The 18,096-nt window shown below is 41.1% G+C and overlaps 1 protein-coding gene across 1 annotated transcript in view; it reads right to left on the reverse strand.

Annotated features, from left to right (window-relative positions):
* Positions 1-11,642, reverse strand: part of RANBP17 (RAN binding protein 17) — a 163,072-nt gene extending 151,430 nt beyond the window's left edge. The window contains exons 1-6 of the mRNA XM_086470933.1: positions 11,625-11,642; positions 7,501-7,647; positions 6,432-6,522; positions 5,059-5,225; positions 1,654-1,719; positions 1,021-1,125 (exon numbers count right to left, since the gene is read on the reverse strand). Of these exons, the coding sequence (XP_086327059.1) occupies positions 1,021-1,125; positions 1,654-1,719; positions 5,059-5,225; positions 6,432-6,522; positions 7,501-7,647; positions 11,625-11,642 (594 nt within the window). The remainder of the gene's footprint in view (positions 1-1,020; positions 1,126-1,653; positions 1,720-5,058; positions 5,226-6,431; positions 6,523-7,500; positions 7,648-11,624) is intronic.
* Between the last annotated feature and the right edge of the window lie 6,454 nt (positions 11,643-18,096).

The raw sequence follows: 18,096 nt of genomic DNA on the forward strand, positions 1-18,096 counted from the left end.
TCACATGTGCCCTTTAAACTTATTGCAAATATAAGGTATAACACACTAATTAGACTAAAAACATACTGTGAAAGAAATTTAAGCTAACACAGTTTATCTTTTTTACAGCAGTACCTCAATCGCATCTCTCAACCTTGAGAATGACACTCAGCCAAAAAGTAACTGCTACCATTACCTACTGACCCACTGTGATGGCATCCGTGTTTAAACTCTTAGCTTAAATGCTGTGTCCAAATTTCAAGACCTAATTAATTTGGTGGTTTTCAGAAAAGCTGAATAAATCAGCACTCCCAAAATAAGTCAAACAATAGAAATCAGGCAACATTTAAAAAATGAGCTGCTCTCAAAAGCAAAGAATTCCTTGAGCTTAAGAGAAGTAGAATGGTACCTCACAGTGCCACCTCCACTGCTGTGGGGGGTCTTGATCAGCATAAAACAGAAAGGGCAAATTCCAGCTCTGATCTCAGGTCAACCTACCTGGTCCTGAGAGACCTAGCTTACAGCATGCTGTTCTGCCCCATCTCCTGTCAAGGCTCTTGAGAGGCTGTAGCCTGAATTACCCCAAAATGTTACAGAGAGGATAAGGGAACTACTGAAGGAGAAAAACACCTTGGCCAGGTTTGACTGCACTGGCATACCACGACAGAGAATTTGTCTTTCTTCTTCGTCGCTCCTAGTTAATAAATAATTCTTTTAGCAAATACTGAGATTGGTAGGCCTACCAAAACTGAGATATAATTAAATTAAAAAAAAAAAAAGAGAGAAGATGAGCTCAGAATTTAGATAGTTCATCCCTTACAGCAGGATATAAAGAGAGAGAGACAGGACGGAGAGAGAGAGCAAGAGATGTGGAGGAGGAAGACTGGACTTTTTGTCTTTGAACATTTTTTTGGTCACTTGAGCTTAACTGGGTGTCATGTAATCCATTTAAGTACAGAATTCATCCACTCAGAAAACATTAAGGACTCAAACTGGGACAATTATGATGTTAACAATTTAGTTTCATATAGAGAGCCTCACCTCCTTCAAAAGAGAGCACGCAAGCATCAGTATGTCCTTTAGAGAGGTGTCACGGAATGAGGTAGCTATTTTACGATGTTTTGCTGAAGGTCTTGAATAATCAACCTAAGAAAAGTTAGGACAGAATAAACAATGCTCCCTTCTTTGCTAAAACTAGATGATAGATATATCTGGCAGATTAATTGACACTCGAAATGAAAATTATGGTCCAGCACTAAATACAGATCTTGACAGATCCCTGAAGCGCCTCCTTTTTTCCCTTCAAGATTGTCTCTCTGGATGGAAAGGTCTGAGAGACTTCCCCAGGTTAAGATGTAGGCAAAAGAAAATCATCAGCAGAAATACAATTGAAAAAGTTGGTAAGTCACTTTGTTTTACTAGTTCTAGTGACTATAACAGAGAAAATTAACCCCATATAAGATATGGTATGTATCTGGTACAGGTAGAGTCCCTGCACTAGGAACATCTTGTCTCTTTATCTATCTTGGTGGGAGGAGGAAGATGTGTTAATCCCTTCATGTCTAACAAACGTTTCTCCAACCACTTTTATGAAGGGCAGAAACTTTCCACACACTGCTTTCTCAGCTATACATACATCCCTTGCAGAAGAAAAAAAACCCCAAACATGCTTACTAGATTCATTTCCTGAGTCAGTTCTGAGAGAATCATTACTCCTATTATATAATGGTCCACAGTGCCCTATGGAAAAAAACAGACAGGATTGCTCAAACATCACACCTTATGGTTAGTATTTTCCAACATTTCTAGAATCAAGAGGAATTTTCAGGTTGAGATATCCAAAGCTGTTTAGGATTTTATGGCAAATTCTATCAACATTAATAGAATGAGACCTTCGAACTCCCTAATTAGCTCTGAAAAAAACCCCTCAGCATAAATTTTAAGAACTGTGTAGTAACAAAAACCTGTCTGAAAATAGACTCTAAGTAAACGCAATCTCTAAATCCACTATTACACATTTCTCAAAGGTCTGTTCAGTATTCCAGAACTGGTAAGGCAAGCTGCATGAAATTCAAACCATTAAAAAAAAAAATTGAACTGTACATGGATGAAAAAGATCATGGGGCACCCTCAGAAAAAAAAAAAAAAATAATGCTACCTATCAAAAAAAAACTAATTCTCTTCCCTCCACAGTAGTATACACTGCATTAGTTTGATTTGAACGATATATTCCATCTCTGAGGACTTGTGTCTAAAAAGCCAGGCAGTAGGTCTCAAATATTTGTATCTGAGGGTGCAATCTGATCATCAGTATTTAAATTCCTTGGAATGTTTATAAATTCAGATATAATGCAGAATTTTGCATTTAATTAATAAAATATAGCTGTCTGTACTGAGCCACTACAAAGCATTTATAGAAAAATTAAATCTGCTTTGTTAAAACCAATTAAAATCAACTGCAATTAGGCCTTGTCATTGGGTCAGGGGCAAGATCCCTACGTCTACTTTCACTGCTGCAGTCTGCAGCCTCAGCTCCCCTGGTACGCAAAGAGCAATGTCATCCTTGTCAAAATTTTCCTGTTATTTGTCAGAACCACACTCATTTTTCCAACTCTCACTATCACCCAAAGTTCAGCTAATGAATCTGGCTACTTACCAAGGGGCTTAACTTTTCACTGTCATCTATTTTGTATTATCACTTGCACCAAAGCAAAGCAAAAGAGAAGATTTCAGAGAACTCCCAGACAAAATCTATATTGTTGCCCCACCTGCATTCAGTAAGATTAAACATCCTATACTGTTAATTTGAACACGACTTTCCTTTACATTTCAAATTCTTTAAATAGTCTGTATGAATATTCCTTAGATCACACAAACCTGCAAAAAATGGAAAATGCAACCTCCCCTTTTTTACAGGTGTGAAAAGCTGTGTGGTGAATTATGGAGCTGGGAACAGAGCTGCAGACCTAGCTGTTAATCCCTTTTTCTATATTAAATCACACTCAAATTCACCCTGGATGAACTTCAGTCTGGAATGCCAATGCATATGTATTTGAAACTAACATATGCGAATTATTAACACGTATTAGTATTGTTCAGGGATTATTTTTTCAATTTTTATCTAAAATTTAATTCACTAGTAGATCTATGGCTTAATTTTCTTTTCTACAGGAATTCTTAATTTAACTAAAGAAATCTCTCAAGCTAAATTTTGTATTTAAATCTCTACTTTTAATGAGCTACACACTGAAGAGTCACACTGCAATCATTTTAATAATAAATGCAAAATCCAATTACAGCACATTCATAAAAATAACTGCAAAATGGTGGAGAGGTATACTTGAGTTTGTTTTTAATAAACAGAATATTGCAACTTATCTTTTATTAGACATTCCCAACGTACCTCAAGAACTACATCAACGTGAACAGTATTATAAACAAAGTAAGACTGAAAAACAAATGAGAAACTTACTGGCAAGAAACATAAACTCTTAACTTCATATTTTCTTGCTGAGTTGCCAGGATCACCAACACATATACACATAATGAATCATTTTGGAAGTAAATCTCCAAATACCTTAAATTTTCGGATTTTTTTCTCAAAGTAAGTATTAGGCTTTACGTTCAGACAGACATTCAGGAAGATTAAGCTGTACTAACTTTTAAAGCAGATAAACCATCTCCCAGAAAACTTTTTAAGAACCTTTTTATACATGTTAAATGTATGAAATAACCAAGTCTGGCTAACAACCCTTTCTCCAAACTTACTTCACAGAAGATGCTGCATATCCTGTATCTTTAGCCTCTGTGTCTGACAGTACTTACTCTAGATTTGATACGTAAATTTGCACAGTGAACAGTCCATAGCGAATGACTGCACTCTGGCCTTAGGAGAAATCACTGCCCATTTTCACATACTATGTACCAAGATTCCCGCTCTATCCTGTAACGCATCTTTGTTCTAACAGTGACCAGCGCTGTGGGGGAACAGCAAATAATGTAGAAGGAAACGTCAAACAACATTCCTGTCTCATCCAATTATTGGAGAGTGAAGATGAATGATCTTTCCTCCCGAACTTCCCCATATCCCTACCTAGAATTAATAATTTTTGTCACACATTAGATTTAAATGCATATGCTAAAATAGGTAAAGTTATAAAAACTTCAGTTCATTTATTATCTATCTCCCTATTTGTACACCATAACCCTAGGAGAGATAGCATGTCCTTTTTTTTTCTTTCACTCCTCTTCACACGTATCCAAGTACCCATGCACACAAATATCAATCATCAATTTCTCATAAAATGAATAAGGAATGGAGCAAACAAGGACCACGACCACATAACAAATATATACACTGTCTTGCAATTTTGTGCGCCATAGCTCTGTCTTCACACACTCTCCTCAGTAGCTTCAAAAGCAGGGGTATCAAGTGACCTCTGCCAAAAATTAAAGTGCAGGTGTCCCACTGCTTATACAGAAAAGCAACAATATAAGACCGTAACAGTGACCACTCCAACAGAGTTTATAAAGGTATCTTTTTGATCAAGCCTCCATGACAGGCACTTGAAAAAATACATTTGAACTAGTCCTAGAACTGAACAGTTCGGCACAGCTTTAGTGGTCATTACTACAAGAACCACAACCAGACTCGTGCTTTAAAACATTTGACAGTCTTACTCTTCAGATGGTGCAGTACCAGTGTTTCTAACCAGGTAACTGGAATTAACACTATCAGAAATGTTTCTCCACTTCAGTTGAAAAAAATTAAGGCATGATGAAATAGAATGGCTTGACAAGAGGGGCTGATGTTTTACAACGACACTGTGAAAAAGTGCTTTGGAAAAAGAAAACCAACCAACCAAACATGACAGCACTATGGATGCAAACCCCACAACCTAGCACAAGTATCAAACCCACCCTGGTTCTTCATCGTAGGGCAATCTTCTGTTTTAAGCAAGGCTCTTCACACTTTCTCCACCCATGAGTATAACAACCAAGTGACACAACATGCCAATCAATAAAAGTGAAGAGGTCCAAACAGAAAAAAAATGGCAGAAATGAACGATTGTTTCCTACCTGCAAAAATTTTTTTACATCAGCAATAATGTCTCTGAAGATGAGCTGATCTTTTAGTACCTCAAACCATCCTAATTTTGTAATTTTAGCAATGACTTGAACAAGAGCTTGGATGACAAAATGAGCCAGTTTGGGTTGAGATGCTACATAGTTCAGAATGTAATTTCCTGTAAAGAAGCATTTTAAAATCAGCAACACAAGTCTTCTGTAAAGAAAATGAATTCAATGGTTCTAATACAAACTGAAGGCATGGATTTAAAAAAAAACCACCTACATGCTTATGGTCAGTACAATAACTGTAAGTTACGTCAGATCATTAAATACAGCTAAACATTTAGTAACACAATTCCATTGCATGACCATTATTCCAGAACACATGACAACAGCTTGTGAGTTCAGAGAACACTGGCAGGTAAAACAGAGTAATTGTTCATCACAGTCCCATACACTGGGCACTGGTTATTTCACTGTGTAACAGCAGCTCTCACAGCCAACTCAAAAGCTCTTTCAGACCGGAGTCCCTACTGAATGTTCCCAATGCAATCTAAAACGTCCCTTCAGGTAATGCACATTGCAGCTGCAGAAATTCCTCTCTAACTAGAGGGAAGCTAACCTGTTTCAAAAGCTGTTGGAATGTATACAATTGCAGTTGATTTTTACCTAAAAGAACACGCTTTTATCAGAAGCAGATTCTCAGCCGTGCATTTCAGAGTACTGTTACCCACAGAACGGATACAACAGTGCACACCCTCTAAAAATCCAAACTGAATCACACGCTCCTCATGCAAAGCCTTTCACTACTAAAGTGACTACTACTTCTTTCACTACTACCCATACTTGCTTACTCTTTTAGGATATAGCAATGACTTTAACGAGGGTCCCAAAAAGTAAGCATTTTGTAGGATCTTAATCCTGCAAGTACGAACCCGTCCTGGCATGACTTTTACAAATGGTAAGAGCTGATCACAAGCAACGTCACATGTAAGTGACTGGCGAGGGTACTAGCAATAGCTTAAACTTTCAGCCTTTACAAACATGAACTAAATCTCTTTGGCGTCTTGCGGGATAAATACAAAGTCTATCTTGAAAAAAAATGAGAGGTTTTTTTGAATATGAAGTAATCTGAGCTAACATATCTATTTTAATTTTGAAACTAGGAAATGTTATTTGTAAGCTAATTGCAGAGAAATTATGAAATATCTCACAATGACCTTTATGTTCACTCTCTCACAATGACTACCTTACGAGTAACAGGCTTGGTAAACGAAGAGAACTAGAGAAAAAACAGACTATCCACTGAATGGTTACTGTGCTAACTTAAAAGTTTTAGATCCAACTAATAGAATGACATTTTAACCACAAACGTTACTTACGAATGTCAATCCTTTGTTCAATAGGTAACGGAGATGCCCTGCTTACAAGCTTAGACAGGCACGTTGCTGCTAGAAGCTGAGCATAGGATGTCTACAAAAACACATCAAAATATATAATTAAAAAAATAAGCTAATTAAAGGGAGGGACAATAAGTAAAAACCTGCTAAATAATCAACAAACCAGATTGGTTATTGGGTTTTGCTTACGTTTGTTAACTGTACCAAAAATGGATAAAATACGTGCTTTAGTAGTATCTTTGTTTCATTATAAATAAGCATAAACTACAAAACTCTAACAAAAAAGCAGAGACCTAAAAAAATCATCCCTGTTGTTGGAAACCATCCATCTAAAAGTAATTTCACTATTCAGTAGAGTCATTTAGTTTTGAAACCTGTTTTCAAATCACTTGAAAATTTAGAACCATGAGATGATTACCACGGGTCCAGCCCTGGATTAAAGATATTTTTAAATGTGTTTCCTCTTTTTCTTTCTCTCTCTTTTTGAATTATTTGAAAAGCACAGCAAGAATTATACCAGACTCAGGTTGGACTATGAAATAAGAATCAGCTCCTCTATCACTTTATCTAGAATTAACAATGAAATAAAACACCAGGAATGAAACTGAGTAATGATAAGAGAATAGTTTAAACGAACAGACAACAGACAAGCAGTGCAGGGAATTTTTTTATAATACCTTTTTTTTCACTTAGCTCACAGCTAGAAACAAGGACAAGGTGATGTTCAAACACCAGGTTATACCACACTGTGTCCCAACACTGCTCTAGAGATGATACAACCCCTGACTACAACCCTTCTCAAAGCACTGAAAGCTAAGATGCTTTCCCTTTTTGTCCCTGACATCTCTAATGCAAGGTACTGCCACTTCTACAAAGACCACCTCCAAATGAAAAAATTTCTAGAATAATGTCTGAAACAGTGTATGTACACAAAAGAGAAAAGCATTTTGCCTTCACCGTACAGACATGATAATGGCCCATGACTGAGAAATTTATGTCAGTACAACTACAACTGCTACATTTATGGATAACACATCTTTCAGCTACTCACCGTTCCTTGTTCCAATAGCAGTTGGCATTGGCTAAGGCATTCCGGGCTATCAATAAGCTCCAAGAGTACCTTCTCAGCTTGCATTCGCTGTGCTAGATCAGTTCCTTCATAGAGGTGGTTACATAGTACTTCTAGTTCTGCCAGACTCTGTCAGGAAAGAACACAACTGAGACTTCCATGAAGACTTTTCAACCACATAAGATTTCTATACATGTTTATAAACCTAGATACTACACCAGCAACACGAACTGTTACCTATGCTAAGCTTTCCAGTTGATTCACATTTAAATTGCCAAAAAATAGGAGGCTTTCTACGACAAGAAGCCAAAAATAACTCTGAAAATTAAGTTGCCATTTCTTATTCTCTCAGCTACCAAAGTATTTTTTAATACGGTTCAATCCATCTGTTTTTCTAAGTCTTCAGATGGGAAGTCCATGGCTTTTCCGAAGAGAGACGGAAAGATAGAGAACAGTGAACAGTTTGAGCTATGCTACTGGGGAAACTTCTGGCAAATTTCATTTCAAAAGCTATAATTACTCATTAAATTACTACACCTGGAAAAAAACCCAGCATTTTCTATATCTGTTGATGCAAATATCAGTGAAAGATGGGACAATTCAGAAGCTACAGTAGCAACAGAAGAGCTAAAATTCCTCTCCACTTAGAAGCTGAAAAAGTTCTCTTTGGTAACAAAGGTGCGTGGAGGGAATATCTCTCACCTATGTGAGGGATATGATTTATGTCTATTAGACACTCTGCAACAGGAGAGATGAACCCTTTGAGCATATTATGGCATCATATCACAAACAGAAGTTTTAGCATCCATCAGCTTCCCAAAGCCTACGTAACTCTCAGCAAGAACTGGCCACAGCATTACCCAGTAAATATTTCATGACTTGAGCGTGGCCTAGAAAGAAGAGGAAAAGAGAACACGCAGTATTTGACCAGCCTCATTTAAAAGTTTGAGTCAAAATCCTGTTCATCAGCCCTTCCAAAAAGATGTTTTGTATTTGAAATAAAAGATTTGGTTCAGCACAATCTACCATCACTTATACCGTAGTTCAAATGCCTTTTAAAAATCCAAGACAGTAATAGTGCTTTTCGCAACCAAAGTGCATTTGGTTTTGTCAATCAAAGCATGTAATTTCCTAGAGAAACACTTTTATTTAAAAAAAAAAAAAGGTATTTTTATTTTATTTTTCTTTTTTTTTCTTTGTTTGTTTGTTGTGCCTATGGAATCCGTGGCTTTGATCAGCTTTTTCTGAATTTCAGTAATAATGACATTTTAAGAGTCCCTGATTTTCGGTCCAAAGTAGCCATGTACTTGTTCCTTTGGAGAAATTTTAAGTAATAGCACATCTGCTTCTGGAATGAACAGATCGACTATCTCAAAGTCTGAGCTCAACAGAGACATCCTTTGTTTTTGTTTTCTTCCCCCTATGTTCAGAGAGAGTTCAGGAAGAAAAATAAGGAACAGGTAAAAATCCCAGTAACACAACTTTAAATGAAGCACGATCCATGCCAATTAAAGTGAAAATTAAGACTCATAAAATGCAAGCATATACACTAGGGAAAACATAATATTAATACAACACAAACCCCACATAATCAGGGTAAAACACAGGAATAAGGACATCTAGCAAAGATAGTCTTCAGACATAAATTACAATGCCTCTCTCCATAATGGAACAATTCCAATACAATCTGAGAAGCCTGAACCCAATTATCATGTCATAACCAGCAGAAGTTACAGACCCTCCTCTATTTGATCTGAAATTTGACTTTCAAGTCTGGACAAACTTGACAAGTTTGAGAAGTCCAGAATAAAACTACCAGCCCAATCACCAAGGTCTAAATCATCTGATTACTAATTGGCAGTAAAATAGCAAACCATTCATAAGCTGGCTAAGCAATAATTTATGCACAAAGTATTGATAGTGGATTTCAAGAACAAATGCACTTTAATGTTGTGTGTTAATATGTTAAGGTTACACCAAAATTTAGAAATTTAGGCTAAGGATCAGAATGAACTTCTTGTTGACAAGTTAAAACTGTAAAGCACTTCATCTGAAGGATAATGAGGGAATTTTTAAAGCAAGCCTGAACAAAAACTAGGCGGTGATCTCCAAAGAAAAGTTGGTTTAGCCAATATTGAGACTGATGACCAGCAGCACTTTGAAATGCTTTATCTGGACACGTTTGGCCTCAGAAAACCGTTATAACAAAGTTTCTTATTGGCAGGCAGGAGGTATGGCCAAAAATCACTCACAATTCTCCAGCTGCCAAGGAGCTTGTTAGATGTCCTCTGGGTTATATTTTATAGTTACAGTACCAAGGAAACGTGCTGATTTTCCTCGATTCAGACAGTGAAACCAAAAAACACAACTTGAAATCAGCAATACAACCGTATTATGTACAATGGCAATTCAGCTGAGCCATAGAGATATATTATTTAACTTTATTAAGAAAAAAATACTTGGAGAAATCAATGAGAAGTCAAAAACGAGCTCTCTATAGGACATAGATATTTTCTTCAAGAAAACAGAAGACTGTCACAATCCCTTTTTTATTGTGAGACAGAACAGGTGAAACTGATGCCCTCAGGTACCTCCTTTACTCAAACCCTTATCAACAGCTGAAAGACGATTCCTAAGGAAAAAAAGCAATCGTGTCCGTGAAGAGTATCTAGCAGTTAGATGCTGGCTGCTTTAAGTGAGTCAGGAGTAGAAACAGACCTGTATAAGCGGCATTTTTGATCACAAAGAATTGCAGCTTTTTCCAAGACACAGACCCACATCCTAGTGAAAAAGGTTAGATGCTGTGATTTTTTTTTTTTTTCCCTGCTTGTCACCCTTTCATAATATTCAAGAACAAGCTAAATAAAGTTCTCCAGATACTTCTGGTCCCACCTCTCCAGAGCTCAGCTCTCAGAAGTCCCTGGCAGCTCTCTTACTAGCCTGTGAAAGAACTAAGGGCCAGAAATGCTGGGGGCCCAGCTCCGCAGCAACCCACCGGGCAGGCAGCCAAGGAGCCAAGCAAACTGGCAGGAAACCAGGTAGGTTCCTGATTAAAGTTTTGCTGACACTGACAAATTCCCACAGACATTTTCATTTTAATCAGCATTTTCTGACCGAAAACATTTTATTAAGAAAGTTCCACCAGCTCTACGCAAGAGCAACGGGATGGGCATAACCGCTGAAATGGTAGCATTTAAAGAAAGAAAAAAAGCCATTTGGGTACGAGGTGATAAAAGATATTTCAGTAGTCCTTTTACGCAGGATGCTGGTACCCAAGTATTTAAATAAATGCCTAAAATGGCCTCTCTAACACTGTCAAAGCCTGCTGCCACCAAGCCAGAGAAACGGCAAGGAAACCCAGATGAATGCTTAACATCTCAGCAAGCGTCTCCCGAGGCCCTTTTCCCGCGCCCCCCTTCCTTCCTCCGTTATCTGAGGCACAGCTTCATCCCGCACGAGTCCTCTCCGGTTCTCAGGGACGCGGCGCAAGGAGCCCGCCACGGCCTGCGGCAAGAAGCGGCAGCGGGACAGCAGGTGCGGCGAGCTCACCCCGGCCTGGGGCGGCCGTAAGCCCGGAGAGGGTCCGGAGCGAACACACGCCGACTCGCCGGGAAGCGCCCACCGCAGGCCAGCCGCCCGCCACCGCCACCCAGCCCCGCAGGTACCGGCACCGCGCGCCGCCACATTACCGCTCCGGCGACCCAGCACCACCCTGCACCAGCCCCGCAGTCCCCGGGCAGGCGCCGCCAGCCCAGCCCAGCCCGCGCCCTCGGGTCAGCGATCCGACCGAGCTCCCGCTCGCCTCAACGCCGCCCGCAGCTCGCCGGGCACCTCTCGCCCGCCTGCCGGGGCGAACCTCCGCGCTCCACGCTCGCCTGCCCCGCTCACCCACCGCGGCCGCAGCCCCACACCACCCCGAGCGCTCCCCACCCGCGCACCTCCGAGCCTCCCTCCCCTCCCTGTGCTCTCCCGAGCTCCCGGCCCGCCGCCCCCCACGACAGTCCCATCGCGGCCCCAGCCCCGCACGGACGTCGCGCCCCAACGGCCAGGCCAGGTCCCAGCGGCCCCGCCGCTCCGCCTGCCATGCCGCCCCGGGTGCCACTGACCTGGACGCGCAGCGCCATCTTCCCGAGCGGCGGCGGGAGCGGGCGGCGGGGAGGGGCCGCGGGCCCGGCCGGGGCTAGGGGGCAGTGCCGAGCCGCGCCGCGCCGGGGCCGGCCGGGGGCCAGGGGCGGGGCGGGGCCGCAGCGGGGGCGGCCGCTGGGGCGGGGCGGCCGTTGGGGCGGGGCCGCAGCGGGCGGTGGCAGTTGGAGCGCGCGGGCGGCGGCGGGAGGGGAGGGGCGGGGCGGGGCGGGGCGGGGCTGGCAGTGCTCGGGCGCGCGGCAGCGCGAGACACCAGCCCCGCCTCGGCCGGGGCAAAGGGTCGCCTCGCCCGGGGGGCGCCATTTTGTCCGCGCAGCCCTGGGGCGGGCAGCGGCCCTGCGGGTCGGGGCTGTGCGGGGGCTGCCTTCCTCGGTTGGTGCCCGCAGCCAAGCGGCGGACTCTCTCCTGGCTGAAAAGGCCATGATTTTCAGTAGTTACCGTATTTAAGTGCTGCTGTAAATCTGTGTTTGGCTTTGCATAATGCAGATTGAGGTACGGTTTCCACGCGTTTACTCCCAGACTGCGACAGCACCACCAAAAGGAAAGCTTTCCTTAGTGAACATGGGAGCTTCGGGTCACACAGTCCATGAGAGATTGTAAGAATATTCCCATTTTACAGCCAGCAATTCACAAGTGGCATGGATGTAATTCAATGTGGCATTGATTTCCTACATTCATAAATTGTCAATAAAGATGGGCCAAGCCATCATGATGCTGCTCTATCTGTGGTTCTTAAAAGGTCCAAACCAAAGCCCGTGGTGCTGAGGTGGTTTCTTGGACCAGGGCAGCAGCCAGGAGTTTCATTACGCTTTGGAAAGAGCTGGAAGGCTGCTGAGAGTGGAAAAACCCAAGAACGCTGCTTCAGTCCAGAAGGCCGAAGAGTTGGTGCCCAGGTGGTTACAGCTGCATCTGAAGGGACAGGTTGCTCGGTTACCCCAGAAAGGGGGGAATTCCCCTCTACAGGTATCTATAAAGGATGAAAAATTAAATTTAGAGACTAGAGTTGTCTCAGTTTCCAGTTGGATGAGATGAATCCCATTTTTGCTAGCCATTGGTACAGGGAAGAGGTGGAGTCTGTGACAGCAATTGACAGATATTTTACTTAAGTTCAAGCACTGCAAAGAAGAGTCTGATCCAAGACACTCTCTTTTAGAGTTAAAGGAATAATTCAGGGTTAGTGAGGAAAACACGCTGTGTAAATCAGAGGCAGAAGGTCAACACAGAGGTTATCCAAGTTAAGGACATAAAGTGACTCCAACATTGTCTACAAGTATATGTGTGGCAAAACCCTGTTTTAATGCAGCCAGCATCTTAACTTCAGAGGAAACGGTGTAATTGATTCTAACCACTATAAACTGAAGCTGAACAAATTCAGAACAGAAATAAGTGATGCTGTCAGTTATCCGCTGGAATAACTTGCACCAAAGGATGGTGCATTCCCTGTCACCGGATCGAGAGTAGTTGTTTTCCTAAAAGGTGATGCTGTAGGTACGTGAGCTGCTCTCTTGGGCAGAAATTGGTGAGGTTATCACGTGGGTTACAGAGCCTGTCACAGACTGTACGTGCATACAGCTTTACAACTTCTATCACCAATGAAGAAACCTAAGAAAGGCCAAAGCAAGAGAAGCATCTCTGTATTTCTTGTCCTGCTGAAGGTGAACAGTGGTACTGTACGGCATGGAGCCAAACAGAGCCCAGGGTAAAACTCACTAACATGTACTAGTTCAGGCTTCACAAGACACCTCTGGAGTCAGTGGCAAGGGGAGGAAGGAGGATTAATTAACAATAAATAATGTGTGATGGAGGAGAGGCAGTGAGGACTGCTGCTATAGCCAGCTGACAGCATTTATCAATATTGAACCCAAAAAGCTTGAAATTTTTTGTGGGCACACTGCTGTTTGATGTTTTAACACAGAAAGAATTTTTGCCTTGACCTCTGCTGCTTGGAACGCCATGGTGATGGAAAGTCCATGTCATTTTTATTCTGGTTAACAGATGATACAGGGCCTGAGCAGTTTGTGTAAAATTACTCGTGTTTCCTGCTGCTCCACTGCACGCATTGCAAAAATTCCCTTGTGAAGCCTGGTAGCCCCAAAGAGGAGGTCCAAGCTGGTACAATTCTGCTAGAAATGGATGCTGCTTTAGACCTGGAATGAAAAAATGAATGGGTTATATTCCTAGCTGGATTCACCTTCTAGCAGTGGGGTTGAGAAACAGTTATGGCACTCTAATTGGGGCAGGAGAGTAATTTCTTTGTACATGAGCTATCACAGTCGAATGATGATACAATCACTGAACCGTATGCTCTTGTACAAAATACGTCCGTTAATTATTGAAGAATGACGCAAAATCAAAGTGGAAGATGGTTTTAAATGGAGTTTCTTGTTCTCTTGCCCTCACAGCTCACTCTAGTGGCTGGCACTTCCAGAAGTCAAATGGATCGTTTTTGAAAAGCTGGCTTGGATTACCCTGCCCCCAAACAACTGCCTCAGTCCTGGCATATGCCTTAACCCAATTTTTCATCCTTCACCCTGTGAAGAAATAGAATCATTTATTTATACCATAGTCTAAAAGAAGGGAAAAGTCACCAAACAAACCAGGAGCAGAATAAAAGGGCTGGTGACAACACACAGAAGCAAGGGAACGGAAAGGATTTAAAAGAGCAGAGGGACAGATCAAAACAGAGGAATCCTCAGGACTGAGGAATAGGGAATGAAATGGTGACTCCGGAGTGAGAAAAGTCAGCCATGAATTATAATGCAGAAAATTTGGGAGGCTTTCTGATGCAATACAATTACAAGCTGTCTGAAGAGCCAGAAGCACCTCGCCACCTTCAACAGGTAAGAGGAAGCTCTTGCATATCCTTCAAAGACGTTGACGCGGCGAGCAGAGCGTCAGCTCTGGCGCTGACTGTGAATCCTGCTCCAGGTGACGGGCCATTGCCTGGGCTGTGCCGCTGGGGTATGCAAAGACGTGCAGAAACGAGGTTAATAAGTGAAATAGTTGGAGCTGAGCATAATCTCTGCTTGTGCCTTCTGCAGCAATGAGCCAGGTGCCGGTTTGTGCATTTCTTCTTGGGCAGAAACGCGCGTTGTTCCCCTCTGGCCTGGGTCTCCTGTCTGTGTCAGCGGATGAGCAAGGACAGAAGTTGAGAGCACGATGCTTGTACCACGAGGTAGGCAGGCAGCACTTGCTCAGCTGTGTGCTCAGCTGCACAGTGCAGCCATGTGACTATTTGTACCTTATTTAATCATCAGTTGAATCATTTTAATCTCTGAGACACAGGCAATTGCATTTCTATATCCGATTTCTGTCAACTATAGCCTGATTATTTTAAGGGGAAAAAAATTGGTCTAGCTAAAGAATTAATGGATTCCTAGACTAATACCTGACAAAACTCCTGAGATTTAAGACAGCAAGTAAAAATGTTAGACTGTGAAACTACCCCAGACTATGTTATAGAGTCCTAGCCCAAAGGACAAAGCTGCATCATGGAGTGTAATTTGTTTAGGAACTTTTATACAATTCCTTTATCTTTACATGGGAGGGGGAAATGACACAGTGAAGATGCTTGTGTGACAGGCATCGACAGGAGGAGGTGGTTGTGCCATGAAATTCAGACTTGTTTCCATGTAAGATAACAAAATGCTTGCTGTGTTCAGTGGAAGCTGAATTAAAGAAGGGGTTTAGGTCTGCCTCACAAGTTACGGTGGTGAGACCTCCCTGCAGTATTAATATACAGTTTCCAGCTCAAGTCTGTCTCATTTTCTGCTAGGTGGAATAAAATCAACTTCCTGAATTTGCTGTTACTTTGGATTGAGTGAATAGATCTATTGCTACAGGCAATGCATTCTCAATTAGATCCATTCATTTGCCATGCTGCTTAGAGGGCTGAGTCTTCTCCATGCCTTTTTTATTTGATTTTAAGTAACTTGATTAAAGCATATAAACAAAATCAGCCCTTTCTGTCGTATCGTGTCACACCCCCCCACACCCCCCCCCAAAGAACTAGCAAACGTTCAGGGTATCAGTGTGTCTTCTTTTTTTTGCGTCACTTTGGGATTTTTCCTAAAATGTTTTTCTCACTGAAAGGAATAGCTAATAATTTACAACAAATTATTAAATAATTAAAAATACATACAGAGACAAATGCAATATACATTTAATTTAGAACCCTTTGTTCCGGGAAGGTTAGCTTTTTTAAATAGACGTCCATCAGGCCAAACATTCGCAGACTGGTATTTTATAGGATTCTGCTACATATTTTCTCATTCAAACGGTCTTTTCTTTCTGTTTTTAATTTTACATTAACAACGGCAAAAGGCCCTGAAGAATACTAATTTATTTCTATGGCTACTGATTTCAACATTATTTTCTGTGAGATGTACTAGTCTATGCCAGTATATATTGCCACAATTTAGTCATTTGCTTAGTAATCTAATTCATTCATTTGCAATGCAGATCACAATTGATCTTTAATATATGTCTGCAGATTAAATAGTTCCAGAAAAAAATTCCCCAAATTCAGTGATTTCTACCAGACAATTTTATGTTCAAGTTAATATGTGTTGGATAAGCAAAAAAAAGTTATTAGACAGATCATTAAGACGACCAGGAAGAGCCCATAACAACAAAATCAGTAGTTAAATATGAAGCCATTTCGTACCCCTAATTAAACTTACTAATCTTTTTTCAGTGACACAGTGGCATGCTTTCTGCTCATAAGTTGACAATACTCCAGGAAGTCTGAAACAAAATCAGTTATTCTTTGCTTGTTTGCTACCTGGACAAAGATCAATAATACCTCAGGGCAAACGCAGTCTATAGCCAATCTCTTAATGTAATTCAAATTGAAAGGAAATATCTGCCTAATGGCAAAAAAGCCCAAAACAGCACATTGAAGGAGGAATTTTTGATGCACCGTATGTACATGAAAAAATCTATGCAGTATGTGTATGCATACAGTAAAATTGCCCTTAAAGCTTCCTTAACACCATTAATTTAACTTCGAATCACCCCAGTGTGTGCAGTAATCACTACATGTTACCGTGCATTGGATAAAGAAGACTGCAAATACTGAGGCTTTACGTGCAGATGCCTGAACGTTTGCTTCCTTAGTCATTAGTGTTGTTCAGTGATTTACTCCTATTCATCTGTCCTCAGCCAATGGGAAACCATAGGTGTAACTGCCTCCCAAAAATGGTTTTCATAGTTTAGTATCTTCCATCACCATTAATGCAGAGCGAGCCTTCATGTAATTAGTTAACAAAAGCAACTGGAGAAATTTTGGGGGGTGATCACTTTACACTTTGAAGTCTTGTGTTTTTGAACTGCATTTCGTTTGCTGTTTGGTTCATGCTGATCAAGAAGGGGTTGAGAGAGTTTGAAAAATTTGCACGTGTTCTGGTGGTTTTCAGAAAGAAAACGGTGCCTGCTTTTCTGCCTGCCATTTCCAGAAGTGTGGCAATGCTGAATGCACTTTAGTCAGATGTAGTATAGATGGGTCAGACACAGGAGCAAGTCTTGGACAGTCCAAGACAAAGGACAACTACTGGCTCTGCGCTGCCGATCTCTGTGTTTGAAGGGCATGCACTGACCTACAAAGCAGCCACCTTCTTTAAACTGTAGTAATTCTCACCAAACAAGACGCTGTTCAGAGTGAAAATAATTATCCCAGACCTTGAACCGTTTCCTGGGTGAGTGGGAAGAAGCTGACACCGTTAGGAGTTGTGCAAGAACTGTCAAAAGATGTGCTGATCTGTGGGAATGCACAAGAAATCTTTCTAGGTATTTCTGAATTGCTAGTAAAACAGCACTTACTTGCTTTAGACTGTGATTGCTTCATGTATCTATTAGAAGTAAAGAAAATAACCCCCCAAAAGACAGGTAATTCACCCTGGAGGGGACTAACCATGCAAAATTTCAAAGAAAGAAGTAAAATCTTGCAGAATCTTATGAGAAAGCATGAACTAAGGAGATTAAAGACTGTTTTGCCACCTTCATACTTAGGCTTGTTGCCATGTGAACAATCTCTTGGTATTTCATAGTACATTTATAGAAAAAAGGAAACTGATATGAGGTAAAAATTTTGTTTAACTATGGGCATTTTTGCTAGACAAATCAGAATGTTTGAAATAAATTATAATTTACGTTTAAAAATTAATATAAAATTTGATCCCTTCGGTATACTTGGTAGACAGGTGTATGTTTAAGAATTTTATTTAACAATCTAAATGTATGGATTACAACTGTTCTTATTTCTGGTAAGTAGCGTGATACACTTTCAGCCAAAGTTGAATTTCAGGAAGGTGGATACACAAGTGAATATGTGCGTTATCAGAGGAGCCATTTACAGCACAGAGACTACTAGTAGATACAACAGAGTGTGAAAGGTAATGGACAACAGATGTATACAAATTATTTTTCAGAGTTGTT

Source organism: Leptosomus discolor, chromosome 10 (genome assembly GCF_034619465.1).
Source record: "Leptosomus discolor isolate bLepDis1 chromosome 10, bLepDis1.hap2, whole genome shotgun sequence".
In the NCBI taxonomy this organism is placed as follows: Eukaryota; Metazoa; Chordata; class Aves; order Leptosomiformes; family Leptosomidae; genus Leptosomus; species Leptosomus discolor.